Source organism: Ixodes scapularis, unplaced genomic scaffold (genome assembly GCF_016920785.2).
Source record: "Ixodes scapularis isolate PalLabHiFi unplaced genomic scaffold, ASM1692078v2 PGA_scaffold2__306_contigs__length_199485367, whole genome shotgun sequence".
Classification (NCBI taxonomy): Eukaryota; Metazoa; Arthropoda; class Arachnida; order Ixodida; family Ixodidae; genus Ixodes; species Ixodes scapularis.
In genome coordinates, this window is record NW_024609857.1 from 62,271,816 (window position 1) to 62,292,095 (window position 20,280).

General features: G+C 45.6%; 1 protein-coding gene across 2 annotated transcripts in view; it reads right to left on the minus strand.

The window, feature by feature from the left end:
* LOC8040002 (transcription cofactor vestigial-like protein 3) overlaps positions 1–20,280 on the minus strand; it is an 85,757-nt gene that overhangs the window by 37,647 nt on the left and 27,830 nt on the right. For both annotated transcript variants that reach the window (XM_002413855.5, XM_042291268.1), the window contains exon 2: positions 7,458–7,914. In XM_002413855.5, the coding sequence (XP_002413900.3) occupies positions 7,458–7,914 (457 nt within the window). The remainder of the gene's footprint in view (positions 1–7,457; positions 7,915–20,280) is intronic.

Sequence of the window (20,280 nt, forward strand, 5' to 3'; positions counted from 1 at the left end):
TGCAACGTCACCCTCAACGTATCGGCTCAAAAAGCAAAAGTTTCGTCCATGCGCGCTTCCGCCGCCACAGCTTGGCATGCAAAAAGGCGCCGCAGGCTGCTGAACGCGCCTCACGGTCGAACGCCAGCTCCTCCGCTAGCGGCGCTGCGCGCGTTTTTCAAAGCGCCCCCTATAGTTCCCGCACGGAGTGTATATAGGTTGGCAGAAGTGAATCTGACGCCGTGAATCAAGCCGAAAAAATCGGCGCCTATACATAGAAAGTTCCAACTTTTCACCGAATGTACACTGAGCACGTCAGATTCATTGTATAAAATTTCAAGGCTTAGTTCCCTACCTGTAAGAAATGAGAGCAACAAACTCTCCTTTGTGAACGTCGAGCGCATTCGCAGACAATCGACTTAGCTATATTACCTTGTGGTGCTTTCTCCCGACAGGTGCAGCTGGACAGATGGATGGATAATAACGGCTTTATGACGAGAGGTAACGTTGCGCCACTTAACAAAATGCATTATTGTAGCTATCACCAGGCCGTGAAGGTGATTGCCAGAAAAAAAAAAAAACACTTGAGGATCGGGTGAAAAAAACACAACAACTAATGATGTAAACAATCCAGACGGCACATTCTGCATTTTTCTGCTCGCTGCGCCTGTCGGGAGATGGTGTCACAAGTTAATAGCGTCGTTAACTCTGTCGTCTGCGAACACGCCCGGCGTTGCTTTGGCGAGCTTTTTTGCTCTCATTGTTTACAAAAAAAAAAATTGCTTCATCTTAAAACTTCTCACCGTAAAGCTAACGCGCTCAGCGCACATTTGGTGAAAGTTCGAGCTTCCTATATACAGGAGCCAAATTTTAAGGCTCGTATTACCAAGATCTATCCAGCGCTTATCAACCCAGCAATATACGCCGTGTCAGTGGGCTATGGACGCATGCGCAGAGACTGATATTCCGCAGCAATGCGCTTCACAGTTCAGTAGACAAAGATTGCGGCGCACAGTATAGCCTCTTCGCTACCTGCGTTCACATTCGAAGAGATATTACGCTGGGCCATAACAATAAAGTCAAGCGTTTAATGACATGAAAAAAATACTTTGTCCCCGTATGTGGACGTCATATTTTGCGTGCACCCCTAAGATATGGCTCAGGCTTTCCACTCAAACGTCAGAGAAGAAAAAGTTAAAAATGGTAGTTTCCCACCAGCAGCGTTCGTAATCACTTTTATTATTTTCGTGGATTCTTTTTTTCTTTCTTCACATAAAACCAGCACCTTAAGAAGTTTCTTGAAGCGTGCTGAGAATATGAATATATATTGATATGGAAATAATTTTTCTCAAAATTTAAAGAGGCGATGCAACGATTTTTGTACTTCGCGCAAATACGGCTTTGAACGAATCTTTGCACGTTAGTGGACCGATGAAACACACGTTCGTTTTTTACCATACGCAATAAAAGTCACAAAAAATAGTAAAAAAAAAAAAAGAGACAAGCAGCGTTCGCCCCCTCACCTTGCAACCAGAACAAGCGGCCACGTTATCTGGAGCCGAAAAAATGCCGTCAATGTTGATCATAGCCATGCAGTGAGGATGGCAAAGCACAGGTGACAGGACACTCGCTGAGTTTCAGACATTGCTAGGCTTTTGCTGCTGTCGTTGATACGGTTGGACACGAGCCACTCCCGACTGCTTGTCGAGCTATTAATTCTCACGAGCCCAAATCGAGTGCGCAATGCTCGGGATGGATCTATGAGCCGCATTCAAACATCGTCACTGGGGGAGCGTGCGGACAATGCGACCCCTGCGCTAAGTCATCAAGTTTTGCGAAGGAGAGACGAAAAGAAAACGCTCGCTTTTATCTTTGAAATTGCTCGTGTAAACTCTTAAAGCCCGTTTACACTCTTGCGACCGAGTAAGACCGAGAGAGACCAGACCGGTTTTTAAGCCTCTTGCGATCTCTTAGGACCAGCTCCGCTGCAAGTTATCCGGTCGTAAGAAGTCGCAAAAGGCTTAAAAACCGGTCTGGTCTCTCCCGGTCGTACTCGGTCGCAAGAGTGTGAACGGGCCTTTAAACTCGTTTAAAAAGAAAAAAAACATTCCAACTGAATATCGTTGCACCGCACCTTTAATGTCCACGTCTGTGGGCATAAGTGATAACCGATGAAAACTATTCATTCTGTTTGTAACCTTCATTAAAATCTTAAAAAAAAAAAAATTGGCGTGATTTTGGATGAAATTGATGCTGATATCTCGTATACAGTGGACTCGAGTTTATTACTACTGCCATAATGGAGCTGGTGTCCCAAGTGCTAGTAGCGACCATGAAGATTCAATGAACGGTTAAAATGAATATAGTACTATCAATCAGCCAAAGGAAGAAGAAAAAAAAACTGCTCATGAAAAGACAAATAACTAGGAACATTCATATATAGTTTTTACTTTTCTTCGTGGGAGATTACTATTTTTTTTTTCAGGTTTCAAGTAAAAAGCGTGGCATTACTTATTAGTATTGCGGTGGATACCTTACATTCGCGAACTTCGTAGCAGTTCGTGATGGCTAGCTTATTGAAAAAAAAAAACACAAAAAAAAAACAATATTAGCTCGTCATTAAAAAAAAAAAAGCTACATTATTTGTTAGATTTTTCTTTCTTTTTAAGTAGTGTTCTGCAGCATTTAGTGGTGAATCTAGATTGCCAACGGTTCGCCATTCGGAAACTACTTAAAGCGCACCGAAAGCCCGAAGACTTCAATGGTTGTTGTGGGAGAAGTGAGTTCAAGAACCAGAGACGTACTCATTTATTTTCTTACGTGGTCAATTAATATATTTCTAAATGCATGTATGTTCAGTAGCCCAGTTGCTGTTTTATCAAGATGTACAAATTCAGTGTACGTACAAGCCGTGCAGTGAATTTCTACGACTTTTTTTTGTACGCCTTGTGTTTCGCAGCGTAGCCGTCGTCGGCGTAACCGCGCTAAATTTAGCGGGAAAATTTACATCACGTGACCTCAACACCAACTGAATTCCCCCTAAATTTAGCGAGGAATTGAATTGATGTCAATTATTCGCTAAATCTGGCGGAGAAACTGAAATTGTTCATAGGTGACGTGACACCAAGCAATGTGACGTCATTTTCTTTGCTAAATTTAACGGGGAAACTGAATTCGTGTTGAGGTCACGTGCCGTCAATTTTTCAGCTAAATTTGGCAGGGAAACTGTGTTAGGAGGGGATAATACGGAGGAGGAGGATGGGAAAGTACGCAGGAAGAGGAGGGGAGTGTACAGAGAAGGAAGAGGGGAGAGGAGGAGGAGGAGATGGAGAAGGGGAGGAGGAGAGTGCATACCCTCCCCTCCTCCTCCTCAAGAGCTGCGCTTTAATTTCGCATTACACGGATTTGTAAAGGTCTTTCACTTTTTTATTTTGTCTTTATTACAACCAAGTCTTGTAAGTCTTTAGACTGTCTAGAGCACAACGTACGCTCCAAACTTGTTTTCTCCTTGAGATGGCAAGTACAGTTGAATCGCAATTCTTCGGGTCGTGGATGGCTATGCAGGGTTGATTTTGGGCTGTAATTTTAGAATGCTTTTTTTTTTTTTTTTTGTCGCCAACGACTTTATATTTTGAGTTTAATATAAAAAAAACACCTCCATCTTGCCATTGTTTCAAGAAACGGTGTTCAATGCGTTAGTCATTTCTCTAGTCAAACGTAGTTTAGAACCGAGAGCATTCACCAAAGACCGTGTGACCGCAGATAAATTTTATAAAAAGGCTAAGGCCCTTCTTCAATGGAGCGGTTGAACCGCAGGTATCCTACACACAATGATAGTGTGCGTGAACTGCACTCGGCATTATCGTAGTGTGCGATATGGGATAGGTCAACGCTTCCCATGAATGTCTCAGAGTGAAAGCAATAACCGCACAGCTATACTTCGTCTCACCCTACGATGGACTAAAGGCAAAAGCTACGGACGGCCAGATCCAATCATGAGTCTCTTAATTCCGCCTTTATTCCCTTCGATGCACGTATCGGTGCCCGTGGCTCAGATCGCTGATAGAGATGGGCGGACTGTGGCTCGAATCTAATAGCACTGAGTGACTCATCAGTCTACACTGCGAAGAAAGCCACTGTATAGAGGCTCTTTACAGTGTCGAAGCTATAGAAATGATGCAGCGCTTTTTGATTCGGAGCATTATTCGACCACCCCTAACCGATGTTAGGCATGTTATAGATTAGCGTGGAACGTGATTGGACCTGGCGGCCCGTGGCTTTGGCCTTTAGTCCATCGTAGGATGAGACAGAGTATAGTTTTTTTTTATGGTGTTTCAAGAATGCTAATTGGAAAATGTCTTATTACATCCTACATATCAAAAGTTTTTGCACAATGAAGGTTGTAACTGAGCTTGTCCCAGGGCTAGCTTTTTAGGGGTACGCACCCCCCAAGAAAAATTGAATTCCAGCAACCTTAGCAACATTTTAGAGAAAATATTTTACGTAGAACACGTTTACAAGCCGCATGATGCTGACGCAAGCAGTTCTCACGGAAGCCTCGGGCGCTGCAAGCAGCATGATGCACGCAGTTCACACGAAGAACCAACAAATATAGGCGTAAATAAAGCGCGATTTTCGGCATCACGTTCTCCAAGCTAGTGAGCTAATCCCGTGGCGATCACCCAGTCCGCTAGGGATCCTTCCCTACCATTGGTTCAAGTACCCCATTTTTTTGCGGCTCCCAAATTCACCTCCGGATTTTTGTCGGGATCCCTCTCAAGAACCTTGTTGTAGGTTTGATGGCGTATTCCGAGCAATGTGTCTCCTATTAATTATTTTATCCAGAACTACTAATGGCTCGTTCCACTTGTGACTGGCAGCAGTCACGCGACAGCATTTTGGTCACCAAGCGACGGTCGCGGTCGCATAGGTGCCCGATTTGGAGCAATCGCTCGCTGACGGAATTCGAAATGCGTTAGCATTTATTGCCTGGTGCATGCAGCACTATTTTGTTTGGTTTCGTTTGGTTTGGACTGGACTTTACCATGTACTAAACTGGTTTCGCGATGCCGCGGTTCGGTTCCCGCCGTGCTCTTTCGCTTCGTTCGTTAGCTCGTTGCGTCCACTTTTTCTCTTGCCTAAAGGGTAAGAGTGCCGCACGCTTGCAATGACGCGCCGTTGCTGACGCGCGCCCCTATAAAAGCTGCGGTGGCTGGAGCCGAAACCGCCGATGCCCGGGTGAACAGACTGGTTCTCCGAACACAAAGAATCCCCCGCGCCAAGAGCTAATGCATTTCGTCGAGAATCAGGGAAGCGACAGCAGCGAGTCATGGCACACCTTTTTTTCGGCCCGGTGGCCGAGTCACCGAACGGCTGAGCCAATCAGCGGCGCCTCAAAAGTGACGAGGTGGCGCGTCGCGTTTGCTTACATCCGGCATCCCGGCATTTCTGTGGTAGATGTAACCAACATGTCCGCGGAACTCCTCGGTTCGCAGTAGCTGCGTGGAGGTCACACCTACCAATATACGGAAGGTATAGCGCGAATGCAGCAACGTCGAGCAAAGAACCACGGAAATAATTAACGGTTGCGTGAATAATTATACAGCGCGTAATCGGTCAGCCGTATTAAAGTTGCGACGAGTCACTCGCTGTAGATGAGCAATTTAGTCAGTGCAACCACAAGATACCACAAAACAACCACGAGACGACGCGAAGACAGCGGTTTTGCCTGCTTCCGCCCCGACAAGCCGCGCCCGAGACCTCATGCGCAGGATGTTATCCTTCGCGGTTCACCGCCCGCGAGTCCAACAGACCTGCACGTGTTCGGTCCGCCGGGCGAATCCCCGCTAAACGAGACACACGTCCGTAGAAGACCGCGGCAGCCAAGCGACCAGGAGGAACTCGGCCCTCGCCCGTCCTCCTTCCCGGAGACTCAAGACGCGGGGAAGAAACCCACACCCGGGTAGGAAGAGAGAGGGCAGCCTCCGACCGTATCGGATTTAGAACCCTCGGCGAAAGACGCGTGGGAAGAGCCGCAATAGCGTTTGAGTGACGGGCGTTTGGGCGCCGCGATGCGGTCCCGTGTACCGAGAGCCTGCCTGTCGAGCTCCGCTGCCAAAACACGCCCCCGATGGCCCTCCCGGGTGTGTGTGTCAGTTTGGGTAGCGGGCATCGAGCGCGGGTGTCGAAGTCTCGCGAAACTGGCAGCTAAGCTGGCTCGACTTGAGGACCTGCCGTCAGGGAGTCGGGCCACAAACAAGGCGCCCGGTGACGTGCCTTCGAGTCTGCTTGTTAAAGGGAAGGACGGCGCTTCGGACGGGAGCGCCCGTGGATGTCTGACGCGTGAGGGGTGTCGCGCGATGCTAAGCGCGGGGATGCTGCGAGAATAGCTTTGGGTGTTTCGAGTCCGCAGGGGATGCGATGAGCTCGGGCTGGGTCTGAACGTCGATCTTTCTTTTTTTTTTTTACTTTATTCTCTTGTTTTGAGAGAATAACATGCGGACTCTGGAAGGTGTGGTAACGGCATTCGAAGCTGATGGGCGATAACGGATATGCACGTACTACCTTTTACAGAACCTTAAACATTTGCCAAGGTGAGTTTTGGAATGAAAGACCGTTCGTGCACCTACACCGATGCATTTTTGAAGTTATATTTTTAAACGCACTAATTTTATGTTATGCCACTCTCAAAACAGTCAGTAAGGTGAGTCCATTAGCATAAAATACACGGTGTCCACGCGAAATTGGTTCTTGACAAGTACAGTGAAACTAAGAAAGCTTGGGAATGGTCTAGTAAAACTGGTTTGTTGTAAGAATATTAGCGTATGAATGGACGAAACTGAAGTGAGCTTTGTCGTCATTTACAGGGAACAAACGTATATGACCTCTGTTGCAATTCGTAAGTGGCTGTTCGTTAAATTTTCACATTTATTCTCCTTTCAATTAAATGAAGTTGCCATGAATACCACATGACAACCACTAGGCACCATTACTACCCTTACCAATTTCTGAAATTTCCCAGCGCACACGTGCACATCAACCAGGACATCTAAATACTCATGTACAGAAAAACAACTTAGTTCACCCAAAGTGAAGAAAGTAATAGCTACGCCACAATAAAACAACTAAAGAAGTCATTACAGTCTTCATATGTGACTTTTCTATAGTCCCGCACTCGCCAATATCCCGAGAAACCCGACAGGGAAGCCAACCTTTTGCAGATGGAACTTATGCGGACCGTCGCTAGACAAACAGGGAAATATCAGTTGCCCTTGAGCTAAACCATTGTTTTTTACAAGATATTCAAGAATCGGATTCTGCAAATAAACAATTCCTCGAAAAACTGAATGATCGCTCGAGTGATTGCTTTATGTCTGATACACAAATTAGGTCGACTAAACGCTCTCACAACGCTCGAGATTACGACACGCGAATTGGCAGCATCAAACACTGCACAGACGGGTGGCGGTGGAACTGACCTTTGAGCGACACGGCGCCGGTCTTGCAGGCCGCCTCGTAGCTGCTCGGCTGACTGAGGGCCCTGGAGAAGTGCTCGTCCACCACCGACGAAATGTCCCCACTGTAGTACGTGAACACGACACAGTTCGCCGACAAGTACTGAGCGTCCGCCGCGGCCGCGGTCGTCGCCGTCGCTGCAGAAGAAGACGTGGCCGGCGAAGACCTGGACGCGGCGGTGGACGACGAGGGCTTCGCGGCCGAGTTGGGCTCCTCGTCCCCGGTCCGGTTGAGCGGCGTGACCGGGGACGAAGATGCCGAAGCCACGGCGATGGCACACGACGAGGACCGTCCCCCCGTCGGTGCCTGGGGCTGGGAGGCTCGGTGGATGCTGGCCGGAGCCTGCAGGGGCGCAGGGGAAGACACCGGCGAGGACACGCTGCCCGACAGCAGGTCTTGCATCTTGGGACTCACGAACCTCTGTGGGCAGAAAAACGGTTGCGGGGTAAGCTTTTTTAACGCGAGTATTTCATTCCGTTTTTGTATTCCCGTTCAAGACGATGGCGATATAATTGGCTTTTTTGTTTTGTTTGCAAATATTGGGGCGCTCACTCTCAGCAGGCCCATCCTTCGATGGAGCAGCAGGTTATCAGCAAACGCAGTCAGATAAAACACCTGTGTAAAACGCCACGGAATATGCACTAACTACAAAGTGTCTAAGTGTTGCGAGCGAGGCCAAAAGAAATAGCGGAACAGTATGTATGGTCTCTCTTTCCTATAGCCGCTCTACGCTATCATACGAAGCTCGAATACTCTGTTACTCGAAAGAGCGGGCTCAATTAAATCGCGTTTGAAACCAAGGTGGGCGCTGATGTGAAAGCACTTGAATCTACAAAACACGTGAATCACACGACAAATGTGATGTCACATAAAAAAAAAACAAAAAAAAAAACGTGTAGGCTGCGCATACGACACGGCCGCAAGTTTTAGGCCTGACGTCTACGTGCCAAGTCCAGTGAAATGAAACTAATGAATTAAATGTAACATATATATTCACGACTCTGCGGCAGAAGACCGCCTCCCCGAGCACCGACCATAAAGTTGGTGGTCCATCAGTTGGTGGCCCATCGTGACCACCAACTGAGATCCCCGACATCGGTGATCTCAGTTGGTAGTCCCGATGAGCCCATATCACTGGCCACACCTTAAAAAAAGCTGAAGAGGCTCTAAAAAATAAAAACACGAGTTAAGGGTAAAACCAAGCGTATTTTGGTCTCGTAAAGTTGAATATCACAAGCATTTGACCCGAACGTAACAATAAACGGGAGAAAAACCGAAAAACCAACCGCTAGCTGTGGCGTCATGACCAGAGGTTTCAACTGCATTGCGCGTGTCGCTTGTGAGAGAACGCGTGAAGCGTCTTTGACAGCTCGGCTGAGGCTTGCGGAAGGCACGGAAATGTTGAGATCTCTGTATGATACGTCACGACTATCTCCTTCCACCGAACGCGCCGGGAAGGAGGGGCTTCAGTGCTATTTTGAAAGATCTGTTGTGACTACTTTACTCAGCAATTTGAAATATAATATTGATATTTGTGATCCTGAAAAAGAAATAAAGACGATTTAAGTTTTTTTTTCTTTTTTTTTCTTTTTCTCATATGCAAAACCATTTGAGGTTCCCTTTAATATGCAGAAAGACGAAGCAAAACATCGCCTGTGAGGTTTGAACCCAGTTCTTTTCCAGTTTGCTTTGCAGAAAAACACCGGAATTACGCATTGTATACAAATAAGTAGAGTTTGACAAGTGCCCAAGCTATTTCAACTCGTCTCAGTGAAACAAACACGCATAATCTTTCAAATGTTTCCTTTTTTTCGCTTTTTGTTTTGTTTTGGGATCATTGAGGCCAGCTCTCAGGACTTGACGCGTTCTGCTCCTGCCTTTACCACTCTGGCGCCGACCGACGCACAGCCTCCGGAATCGGCTATATAGAGGTCTTAACTCTGACGTAAGACATATCACGACAGAAGAAAACGGGATGAAAATAATAATACTTTGGAGGTCGTCGCAGATATAGAATTTTGAGTGGTTGATCGAGAGTACATAGGCCAAAGACGCTTACGTCAACGACACACGCTGAATAAACGATAATAATCCCCGAATAAGGGAAAGGGGGGGGGGGGGGGGGACATAGGACAAACACGAATCTCCAACAGAGCTAGGTGATTGGTGCGTGACTGAAAAAATCTGCCTGCTCTAAGTATCGAACGAGGGACCTCTCTACCTCTCTATTTCCAGTGGAGCGTTGTACCAACTGAGCTAACCAGGAGTTAGACGTCAGTATGTGCAAACTGGTTTTAACAGCTGCCAGCAGTCTAGCACCATCAAGGGTGAATGGCCTGCATGTTATGGTTATGATGATGATTCAATTAAATGCAAAGGTGCAGGCGAGCTGGACAGAATAAAACACAATAATACCCGAAGAAGGGGAACGAGGGGGACAAAGGACAAACATAAAAACAAAATGCTTCCGTCGCGCACCAGTCATCTAGCTGTGTTGGAGATTTGTGTTGGTCCATTGTCCCCCTTGTTCCCCTTCTCCAGGGATTATTGTTTTTTATTCCGTCCAGCTCGGCTGCACCTTTGCATTAATTGCATTATCATGAGAAACGCTGTTTGTGCGATGGCACGTCACCACGATCTACGCGTTGTTCCTTTAGAGGGGGTTCGGGATTACGAGCCGAGAGTGCGTCACGTGGTACCGCCTTATAGTGAGGTCTATATCCGTTGCATAAGTTTCCGTACACGCTCCCCTTCGGATGAGACGTTGTGACGTAAAAAACGTTGAGATATACTATGCGCCAAGAAACTGAGGGAGAGGAGAAGACGAGAGCGGCGTGGTGACATCAGAACGCCGAGCTCTGGTTGGACGAATTAGTGGGTAGACCTAAAGCTGGCTGTTTTTGACTCTACAGCACTTGTCGAACTCGTTAGGACACGGAACGCCGCATTACTGCATTTGGCTCTCGCATTCGAACGCGTTCGACGTGTGCAGTGGAGACAAATGCAGCTGGCTAGCTTTAGGTCTAGCCAGTAATCAGTTCCAACCAGAGGTCGGCTCTCTGACGTCCTCCATGCGCTCTCGTCTCCTCCTCTCCCTCAGTTTTTTGGTACATAAGAAGGACGACGTGCAGTTTTGCGTGCAGCAGCAAAACGCCCAGTCGGCCTTACATGTCTATATAAATATATATAATTCATAAAACCGATAACATTATTTTTGAGTACGCTGCTCTGTCGACCCTCTCGAACGAGATGGAGGCTTGATTGCCTTTCGCCTCTGCCTATAATTGTGATCCTGAGACAAGAGGACTGCTACATCGACGATTACAACTAAAGCAGTGCTGCGTCTGTTTATCGAATAAAATATAAAATGCTCTTTTTGTTTTAACGGACCCCCCAATCTCATAGTTTTGCCCAACAGTTCTTTCGTGCATTTCCCGCTAAATTTAGAGGGGAAACTGAATTGGTGTTTAGGTCACGCGACGTCAATGGACCTTTTCCATATACCGACGGCACCAGGCGGTGGCTGCACGAACTAAAAAATCGAGGAAGTGACCTGCGCTACCAATCAATAATGGGAGCTACGTTACCAGTTGCTTCGCTCTCTGAGCAGCGTCGCGTGCCCAATGCAACGAGGTAGGCCTAGCGCGACTTTAAAGAAGGAAATCCGTAGCGTCCACCCAAACGTCGTGTTTTTCTTTCCGTCCACTTTCTTTTTTTGTGTAACACAATTATATATATGCTGCAATTACGTGTTCTACTCGTCGATTTACAGCCTCATTCCGAATTTCCTCGATTTTTTTCGTGCCGACTTCCACCGCTTGGCATCGGGCGCTCGCGCGTGCGCAGAACGCTTCTCGGAAAAGGTCCATTGGTACGTGACCTGGCGTCGTGTGGTCTATTCAGGAATTGAGCTTTTCTGCCAAAAACGGCGGGAAAATGGATGCCACGTGACCTGACGCCACGTCAGCTATGCACCAGTTCACTTTCCTCGAGAAATTTAGCGAAGAAATTTGATGTCACGTGACCTGACGTGAAGTGACGTCAGTGTTCTAGGCGTTACCGAAAAAAGTAACGAAATACGTTACTCGTTACTTTCAATATAAAGAGACGCTTTACGGACCTACGTTATCTCAAAATGAACGGAACGCGTGTTACTGTTACAGACAAAAAGTGACGCAGGTTACTTTCGCGTTGCTTTTTATTTCTACGTAATCAGTCAGAGAGTTTTTTTTTTTGTTTTGTTTTTGCGACAGCGTTTTTCTACACTGAGACGAAGGGCGTCTGCTATGGGGTCTTTCTAAAGCGGAACCTTTTTACGGTCTTGACTGCACGTGGAATGATTGCAATAATGAATGACTCAGCGCCTATACTTCGTTTCAGCGCTAATCCAGACGCAGCCGACATTACAATCTAATGGTGCCAATCAAGAAGCTTCAAAAGCGCAAGTCACTGGGCTCTTGTTTGCTTACGTTTGGTTTGGCGATGATAGAACACGTACAGAAACACGACGAACATCATGATGGAGCCCCCTTGACGCTGTCTCATTGCTCCCATCAGCTCGTAGCGTCGGCGCGTCTGAACTTGGGGTGAAACGAAGTATAGAAACACGAAAGAAATTTAAGTGTACTCTTTTAGGTTGTGCGAGAAAGATGTAACGAGTAACGTAACGACATTACCCGTTGCTCGAAATAATTAACGGAACTACGTTACCCGTCACTGTTCTGAAATGATAACAAGTACGTTACTACCTTACTAAAAAGAAGTTACGCGTTACCGATAACGCCGTTACTCGTAACGCGTTGCCGCCAACACTGCGTGACGTATACACCGAACCAGTTTCCCGTGTAAATTTAGCGGAAAATGTGATTTCACGATACCTGACGTCACGATCGAGATCTACACACCCAATTTAGGTTCCCCCTCTAACTTTAGCAGAAAAATTTACGTCGCGTGACATATACACAAATTTAATGTCCCCGCGAAATTTAACGGGGAAATAGATCTCACGTGAGCTAGACACTTTCCGTTTCCGCACTAAATTCAGCGGAAAAATTGACGTCACGTAACCTGGCTGTACATGACGCATGTAACAATACAATTTCCCCACTTGTAGTAGTAATAAAACACGTGTATTGTGCAAAAAAAAGGGGGGAATAGGGGAAGGGGAGCGCGTCAATGGCTACGAGGCCTGGACGTCCTGGCACACGACAAACGCAGACACACATTGAACTCCGCTAAATCAAGCAGGAAAATTGACGTCACGGGAGCTATACACCCCGTTTCCCCGATCAATGTGGCGAGGAAATGAATAAAAATCAAGGATTCCTCTTCACTCCCCGAAACGACCGTTTATTGCATTCTAAATCAGTTTAAACGATCGCACTTGAAATACTGCATTTTATGCAGTAGAGGACTTAAAAATAAAACGTAGCTGCCAATTTCTTCGTTTCTTTTTTTTCTCAATCGGGTTTATTAAGCAGAATCGTAAACAAGACACGTTTCTATTAATTATACATGCGCGCAAATAAGGCTACAACGCCGCGCTAATCCTGTGACTTTGGATAGAAATCGGACAAGGAACGCGCCTGCATTTCGAAGTGATGAAAAATTTTTCTCTTCATGTTTAGTAGTTACGCAGTCTCAGTAAATCATTTCTGACAGGAGTATTTATATGTATCATCCATTACCTTTTTCTGTAACATGTGAGTACAAGACTCGTTGACTTCTTGAACGTAAATAGTTAGGGGGACAGACAAGGACACAAGACAGACGGGGCCAGCACTTCGTGTCGTTTAATTGTCCTTAGGGGTATTTGTGACTAGTATGGTTAACCAGACAGCTAACCTTAATATCTGAGTACTTTTGCTGACAGTACACCCTCCCGGTGGTCTTGTTCTTAACTGATGGCTAAGTATATACTCTTGAGCAAGATAGTACTATAGTAGATCAGCATACGAAACTGGTACGACGCCCTTTTAAACAATGCCTCTCTCAGTGGAAAGCCGGCTACTGCAGTATGAGGCTTCAAAGATGTTCCTTTTTGCGTTCACTTGACCCGACTTTAGTAATTCAAATGATCCGAGCTGAATGCATTCTCAAAATGTTACAAACGTAGCCCCACAGCATTCACCTGCATTCTAGGGACATGATGATTGTCTACCGTTAGGGAGGTAAATCTTTTATGGGTGTTCGTATGCAGTTGCGTCACAAGGGGGGGGGGGGGGGGGGGGCCGCCCCGGGTGCAGCGCTCAGGGGGTCGTCGCGGCGGGCCACGAGCGGGGGGAGGGGGAGGGGGGAGTCGCAACGGGCCACGCGAGACGGTGGGGGGGGGGGGGGGGGGGGGGGCGGTGTCGCGGAGGGCTACCCCCGGGTGCTGCTGACCCTCGTGACGCCACTGTTCTCATGACTTCATAGACGCCAGTGCACGGCTTTGGAGGTATCTAACAATGGAACTTCAGGCAATCGTTTTATAACGGAGACAAGATTTATTGGAGAAGCAGATATGTTATACCACTATAATCTGCGGGTTGGCTACGTTCCCCTTATCTTGAAAAATTCGACATATCGGTCAGTAGCATTGTCATCAATCTCGGTAAGCTCCTTATGACAAATTAGTTAGTATGGGTTTCTTTTTTGGCTTCATTAAATATTTAGATCTCCTCCAAGATGCAAGTAATGTCAACTGTGTTTCTACTTAGCATCTGACATTCCCGTGATATTAACATGATTGACGACAAAAAAACTGCTCGTGTGCAGAACGAAAAATGAATAAATTAACATGTAACATTTTTATGCGAAAAAAAAAAACATGTTATATAAGAGCCGCCTAATGGCGTTAAAAGAGTTTCCTGTGCAAAAGCTCGCATGAAGCTGGACAACACTAAAAGCGTTACCACAACAGCGAAAAAGAATAAAGGAATTGGCCGAGTATAAAAGCACAAACGACTTTTGGAAGAAACCGCTCTTTTTCTAGAAAGATTACGAGCTATCGTAAGAACTCGTGCTTTCTCTTTGGAACTCGACATCTTCAAGCCAGTTTAAAATGGGAACGATACTTGACTGAACTATGTCTAGAAAATGCCTTTCGGATCGGCGTCGAATTTTCCTGAACGAATTCCCCTAGGCTACGAGTTACTCCGCTACTGTGGGCAAAGAGATGGAACTGAAGGGGCACTGTGTGCAGCTTGTTCTCCTCAGAGCCAGGTGTTTACCCGACACACGGCCTGTGGATTGGATTCGTTACGTCATCTTCCTCCATATAGCGTGACCCACAAATTGGACACGAGTACTGTATCAGCGTTTGGCAGGAACGTACGTTCAAGCGGTGCCTCACCGATTGAACACAACACCCAGCCAAACAATGACGTAGCGTTCGGTTACGTCAGCCTAGTGCTGTGTCCGATACAAACTAATAATTCATTAGGTTCTGGTTCCCACGGGTTGTTATCCACTTGCCGATAGGGGCGCGACAGAGGGATTTCCTTCCCCATAGTTCGCTACACATTAAGTAAGAATACAGCCAATGTTACGAGCCGATGAGTCCAATCGAACAGCGTTAAAACACAACGTCACGGCCTTCGTAATTTTTCTGTATCTGTTTTGTCATCGGCTAAGCCAACCAAGTGCAGCGAATGGCACGCGATTTACGCTTTTAGTATATGTGTACGTGGCTGTACCTGTTCGAGCCTTCGACTGTGTTCGGAAATATGATACGAGGAAGTATATAGAGTTGCAGTGCTACGGCTTCGCCTTTGGGTGAAAAAATCCTAGAATTTTTCTTAACATTTTTTTTTTGTTTCTTGGTTTGGTGATTACTTCTGATAAAGCATCGTGACCAACATTTTTTTTTATTTCCCATAAAACTTTAGATTGCTTTAATAAAGAAAAAAAAAGCAACGCACTTGGTGCTTGACTTGTTTTTTTTTTTTTGTGTGTGTGTGAATTCAGGTTGTAAAAGAGTAAATAATTGCAATTAAACTGGAGATACTTATTTTCAAAGTGCGATACGTTTTTCAGGCATTGTTTCTGGCACGTGTTGCAAAGTTTTAAAGTAACTATGTATTGTCCTTACTCTGCATACTGCTCCTGGCTGTTACAATTATAATAAAAAGTTATCAAAGCAATACATTTAAAATACTCTTAGGGAACTTTCTTTGTAACTTTGTAACTAAAGTGAAATGAGGCGGTGCTCCACAAATATTTACTCATTCATTAATTTTCCTTTGAAGCATCATTTTTCGCTACTAAATAAAACTTCAGTGTGTACAAGACAGAAAAGGAAATGACAACTTAGAATATTTTGTTGAGCTATTCTCCACAAGCTGTTAAGTAAAGTGACTAGCTAAACATGATTTTATATACCTTTAAAACAGTCTGCGGCAGCGCAAAAACTTTAATTTTGCGCATATGAAGAAAATTCCTTCCTATCAAATGTCGCGTTATTCATGCATTCTGCAAATCACGCCAACAAGTGATTTGAGCAACATAATGGCGCTTGAAACCCCACAGTAATTAATAACTGCTGTCAAAGTGCGTTCTTTTTATCAAAATTTAATATTTGATATAATTTAATTGTTTTTACGCTGCTCTAAATTAACTGATTTCCTAACTTTCAACTATGTTTATTTGCTTTTTCACTTAACACTGGTGCTATTCAAGCAGAAGTAATAAGGATGCTATTGAAATTATGGATCTGCTATTTTTTCTTACAGTACCCCTATAACGGCAATTATTGAATAATTATTACATTGTCTTGTACTAGCAAAACAATGCTCTGATACCATTTCTTAATGAAGTTATTTCAATGTCTCGGAACAAATAGTTCCACCAAGACAAATTGAGTAATTCCTGCCGGAGACATAATTATATACATACAGGGTAATTCAGTGAACTTTACTTTTTTAGGGGTTTTCGATGACGGTCAGAAAGTTTCTAAATGAAACCATGTTTAATATAACAAAAAAAGGGAGGAATAAATCTTGCCTAATGATGTTTCCAATTAGATTTTTTTTTAGCAATCCCTGACGTTTGCCGTGGCTGGCACTTTGTTCCCGAAAAGCGTTTCTTTTTTAGTACACTCGATTCGCATAAATACCCGGTATATCGTTGGATGATCACTTACGGCAAAAGCTAATTCGCAGCGGTACTGAGAAGCTCTGATAATGGTATCTATATTAGGACACATTTACATCACTGTATGAGCCGTGCCTGTCACGCAAAGGTATTCAGTAATGTTTTTTTTTCTTTTTATTAACAGTCTTGAAATATGCCGTGTGCTGCAACCAGAGCTAGGCATTTTGTTCTGAGCCAAATAATGCAGAACTCCTCTACTCTCTCACTTCTGAAATGATAGCTCCGCTGCAGTCAGTTGTTCCCTTGTATTCTTACCTTTCCAGGAATGTAATATTTTTTCTCTTCAAACCTTCGAGATAAATGACATATGTTCTTGGTAATACAAAAGGACGCTTCATAACACCTCGTCTTATTATCTAGAGAATAAATCATATGGCGTAATGGTCCATCGGCATGTCCTCTCGATGTTATTTATTAAACCCGTTGTGCCTTTGATGTTGTACGTGTTTCCTTTTTTTTAATTTACGTTGGCAACCTTGCTTTGCGCCTCTTCCTCCCTGAATCCCATTTAGTAGTGGCGAGAGGCGAAAAACGTGTGACATGATTTAAACCTAATCACGTGACAATATCTTGTCGGTGATGAAACGAAAGTATAAGTAGCGCAATTCTCAGCCCTAAAACAAAATTGCAAGAAAGAACGAAGAGAAAATCGTTTTCCGTTTGAAGGTTCAACGACTGATGATCTAAGTCCAGACTAAATTCTGAAAACGTAACAATTGCGCCATACTTTGTACTGGTTGAACCGGCCCTTTAAAAAAAAAACGTTGCTCGGGCTAGACTTATACTATTGTATTCACAGAGACGTTTCGTTTTTAGTTTTCTTAAAAAAACCAGCGGTTTATTTCGACGATACCCGCTCGTCACCGGAGACGGGTACCTACTTTCCAGATCTCGTTCATCTTGAGTCTACCTCCTCCTCTTCTTTGTTGCCCACACACAGCCTATCTAGGTGACATCACACACCGATGACACTACATCGCGTGGACTGGTTGCGGCATGCGTTCGCGGTTCTCGCGCGCACTTGCCGACGGCTCCTGTAGTTGACAACACTATGGATATAGTAGAGTAGTGGAGAGGCAGTACACTACTATATCCATAGGCACACTAATGTGAGGCGTACGTTAAAAGTGTGGATATTAGCGATGCAATATTGAATAGATGATAGATACCTAAATTATGGACAGTTATTTTTTTCTTTTAGTTTTCGAGATCGAGCGCTGCTAACGCTGCCACTCTATGGTCGCGTTTCCCGCAGTCTGGTCGAGAGTTCGCGGAGAGGCGGAGGTCCACACCCCATCTTGCCTTACGACGGTCTGGAGTGGACGCTACGGTCTTTCCGAGCCAGCCAAATTCCTCGTGAGAGTCACGTGACCTCTGGGAGCGACGCGCGGAGCACTTAGTCACGCAATGCGTTCACAGCGCTAAACTGGATCCGATGGCCTGCGTACCGTCCACTGCGGTCTATCGTAAGGCGAAACGAAGTATAACACCTCGAACTAGTAAGGTACCCGCGACAAACCCCGTTTTATTTCGTCTCCTGTTTATGCTTCGTCTCGGCGTGGAAGATGGTGGTTCCTGGTAGGGTCCTTTCGCTTGGCAGCCGCACTGGCGGCAATGGCAGGAATGCGCCGAAGCGTCGGCAACGCGGAGTAGAGTGGCGACTGCGCCCGCACCGGCGTGGTCAGTTTGGGAATGCGAGGCACGTCCGCTCTCTCGACGTGGCGCTGTAAATACCGCTGTCGATGCAGACGTGAGCAAGGAGAACAACGTGTTCGACATCGCAGCGAGGACGAAAAATCGGCATTCCTCGCAAATCAAGTGCATCGCACGGATATAAGCTTTTTTTTTTATTTTATTAGAGCGGTGGATGAGGGGTTGGGTTCCGATTGAAAGGCTAGGTTGGGGATTCCCGTTCAAAATACTAGCCGCTCGTACCAAGAACAAACGAAAAAGACACAAAAAAGGTAGTGGAACAATTTATATGTCTACGGGGTATGCGGATGCGAAATCATGAGCTGACAACTGCTGATGTACGAATATCTGATATTTTATCATCTTTGAAGTGTAAACGCATATTTATTTTTTTGTTACATACGTAAATTGCTGGTGGCGCTTCTCAAATGGCACACAGCGCTACAAGAGTGGGTATCAACGTGTTTATACCTATTGAGCGCTCTCTGACAGTTCTTCACCTTATTTACGCGCGAACGTACATTGGTTAAACCGCGCTACGTGGAGAGGGGTATAGAAAGTTCTTGAACCAAAAAGAATAAAGTGGAGTATTCTTTTTGACTATCAACGACCACACCTGAAACTAATTATTGAAAATGTAGGGCATAGCACGTCTTAACAACGCCGTGATGTGTAATCTTTGGTGACACATATTTTAGGCGTGTTTCAGAAACAGGTTATCTCTTGCTTTTGTGCGGTTATACTTTTCAAGACTAAAAGTATCACACAGTTTTTAGTAGCCTAGTTCTTGAAATTAGCATCATAGCCCCCTCAGCCCCGGGCGAATCTGGCACATGAGTTCGCGGTCGTAGAAGAAAGACGAGGAGCAAACCCAGACGAGAAGTTCCGATATCAGTTCTAGGCCACGGCAGCGTCCAGTCTCCGAACCACATTTTGCGACGGTCAAATGTGTTTGAAAGCATGGCCGCTGCCGTGCAACGACACAAAATAGTAGAAGCTTCGGGGCTTGGTACACGCACCGAGATGCAAAGATGTTTTACCGTCAGACAAGAAGTTTTAATAAGTCATATAGTACTTGTCCTGGTTAACAACTGATACTAAGATGGCTCGCTAGCCGGCTCGAACCACCACCTGATTCGAAGTATTTAGCCGTAAACAACCATTCACCCATCCATTAATTGTGTTTGCGTCCAAACTTGCTCCTTGCCTCGTGGCGGACAGAAAATTTATTGTTCTCGCGACGAAGAGTCTACACTTACTCGAATATACATGACCTAGTCAGTTTGTTTTTCTCCAGAGATCCCGTTATGAACAAAACTTTTAGAAATGCGTAATGAAAAGGTTTGCGCCACTTGGTTCACCATATTCTGCACTGTTCGAAGTTGTGTCGAAGCTAATGACCGTCTGTAGCTACTGACATTTAGACAGTGATTAAACTCGCCTCGGGTCATTCTAATTAACCCGGGAAGCGCGGACTGTGTCCTGCCTACATTATACGTGCGTCATGATTGGATGTACATGGTTGCGGGGAGCTTTGGGTGGTTTCGGATGCGCTGCACACATGACACTTTCGTGGTCTCCGGGATAATCGGAAGGGCCAAGACAAGTTCGGCCGAAGACGACGCTACAATTTGATGGAGGCTACCAAGCAGTACCAAAAGTGCATCATCATGTCTTTGTACGTATGCTGTCACTGACTAAACCAATCCCGCACAATGGACGCGCCGTTATCCTGCGCATTTTCCTTGCGTAATCGGTTTGACAGACGATAGCATATGGACAAGACAAAAACCGCCATGACGATGCATTTTTTGCACCACCTGATTGCTTCCATCGGACCGTAGTATGCGGAGGGCAAGTTCGTCTGCTCCTTGCGCAGGGGGTAGCAGTGACGTCAGAACGCCGAGCCCTGATTGGCTGATCGCGCCCCCCTATCTGAGCGTCGTCTGCTCCTTGCAACGT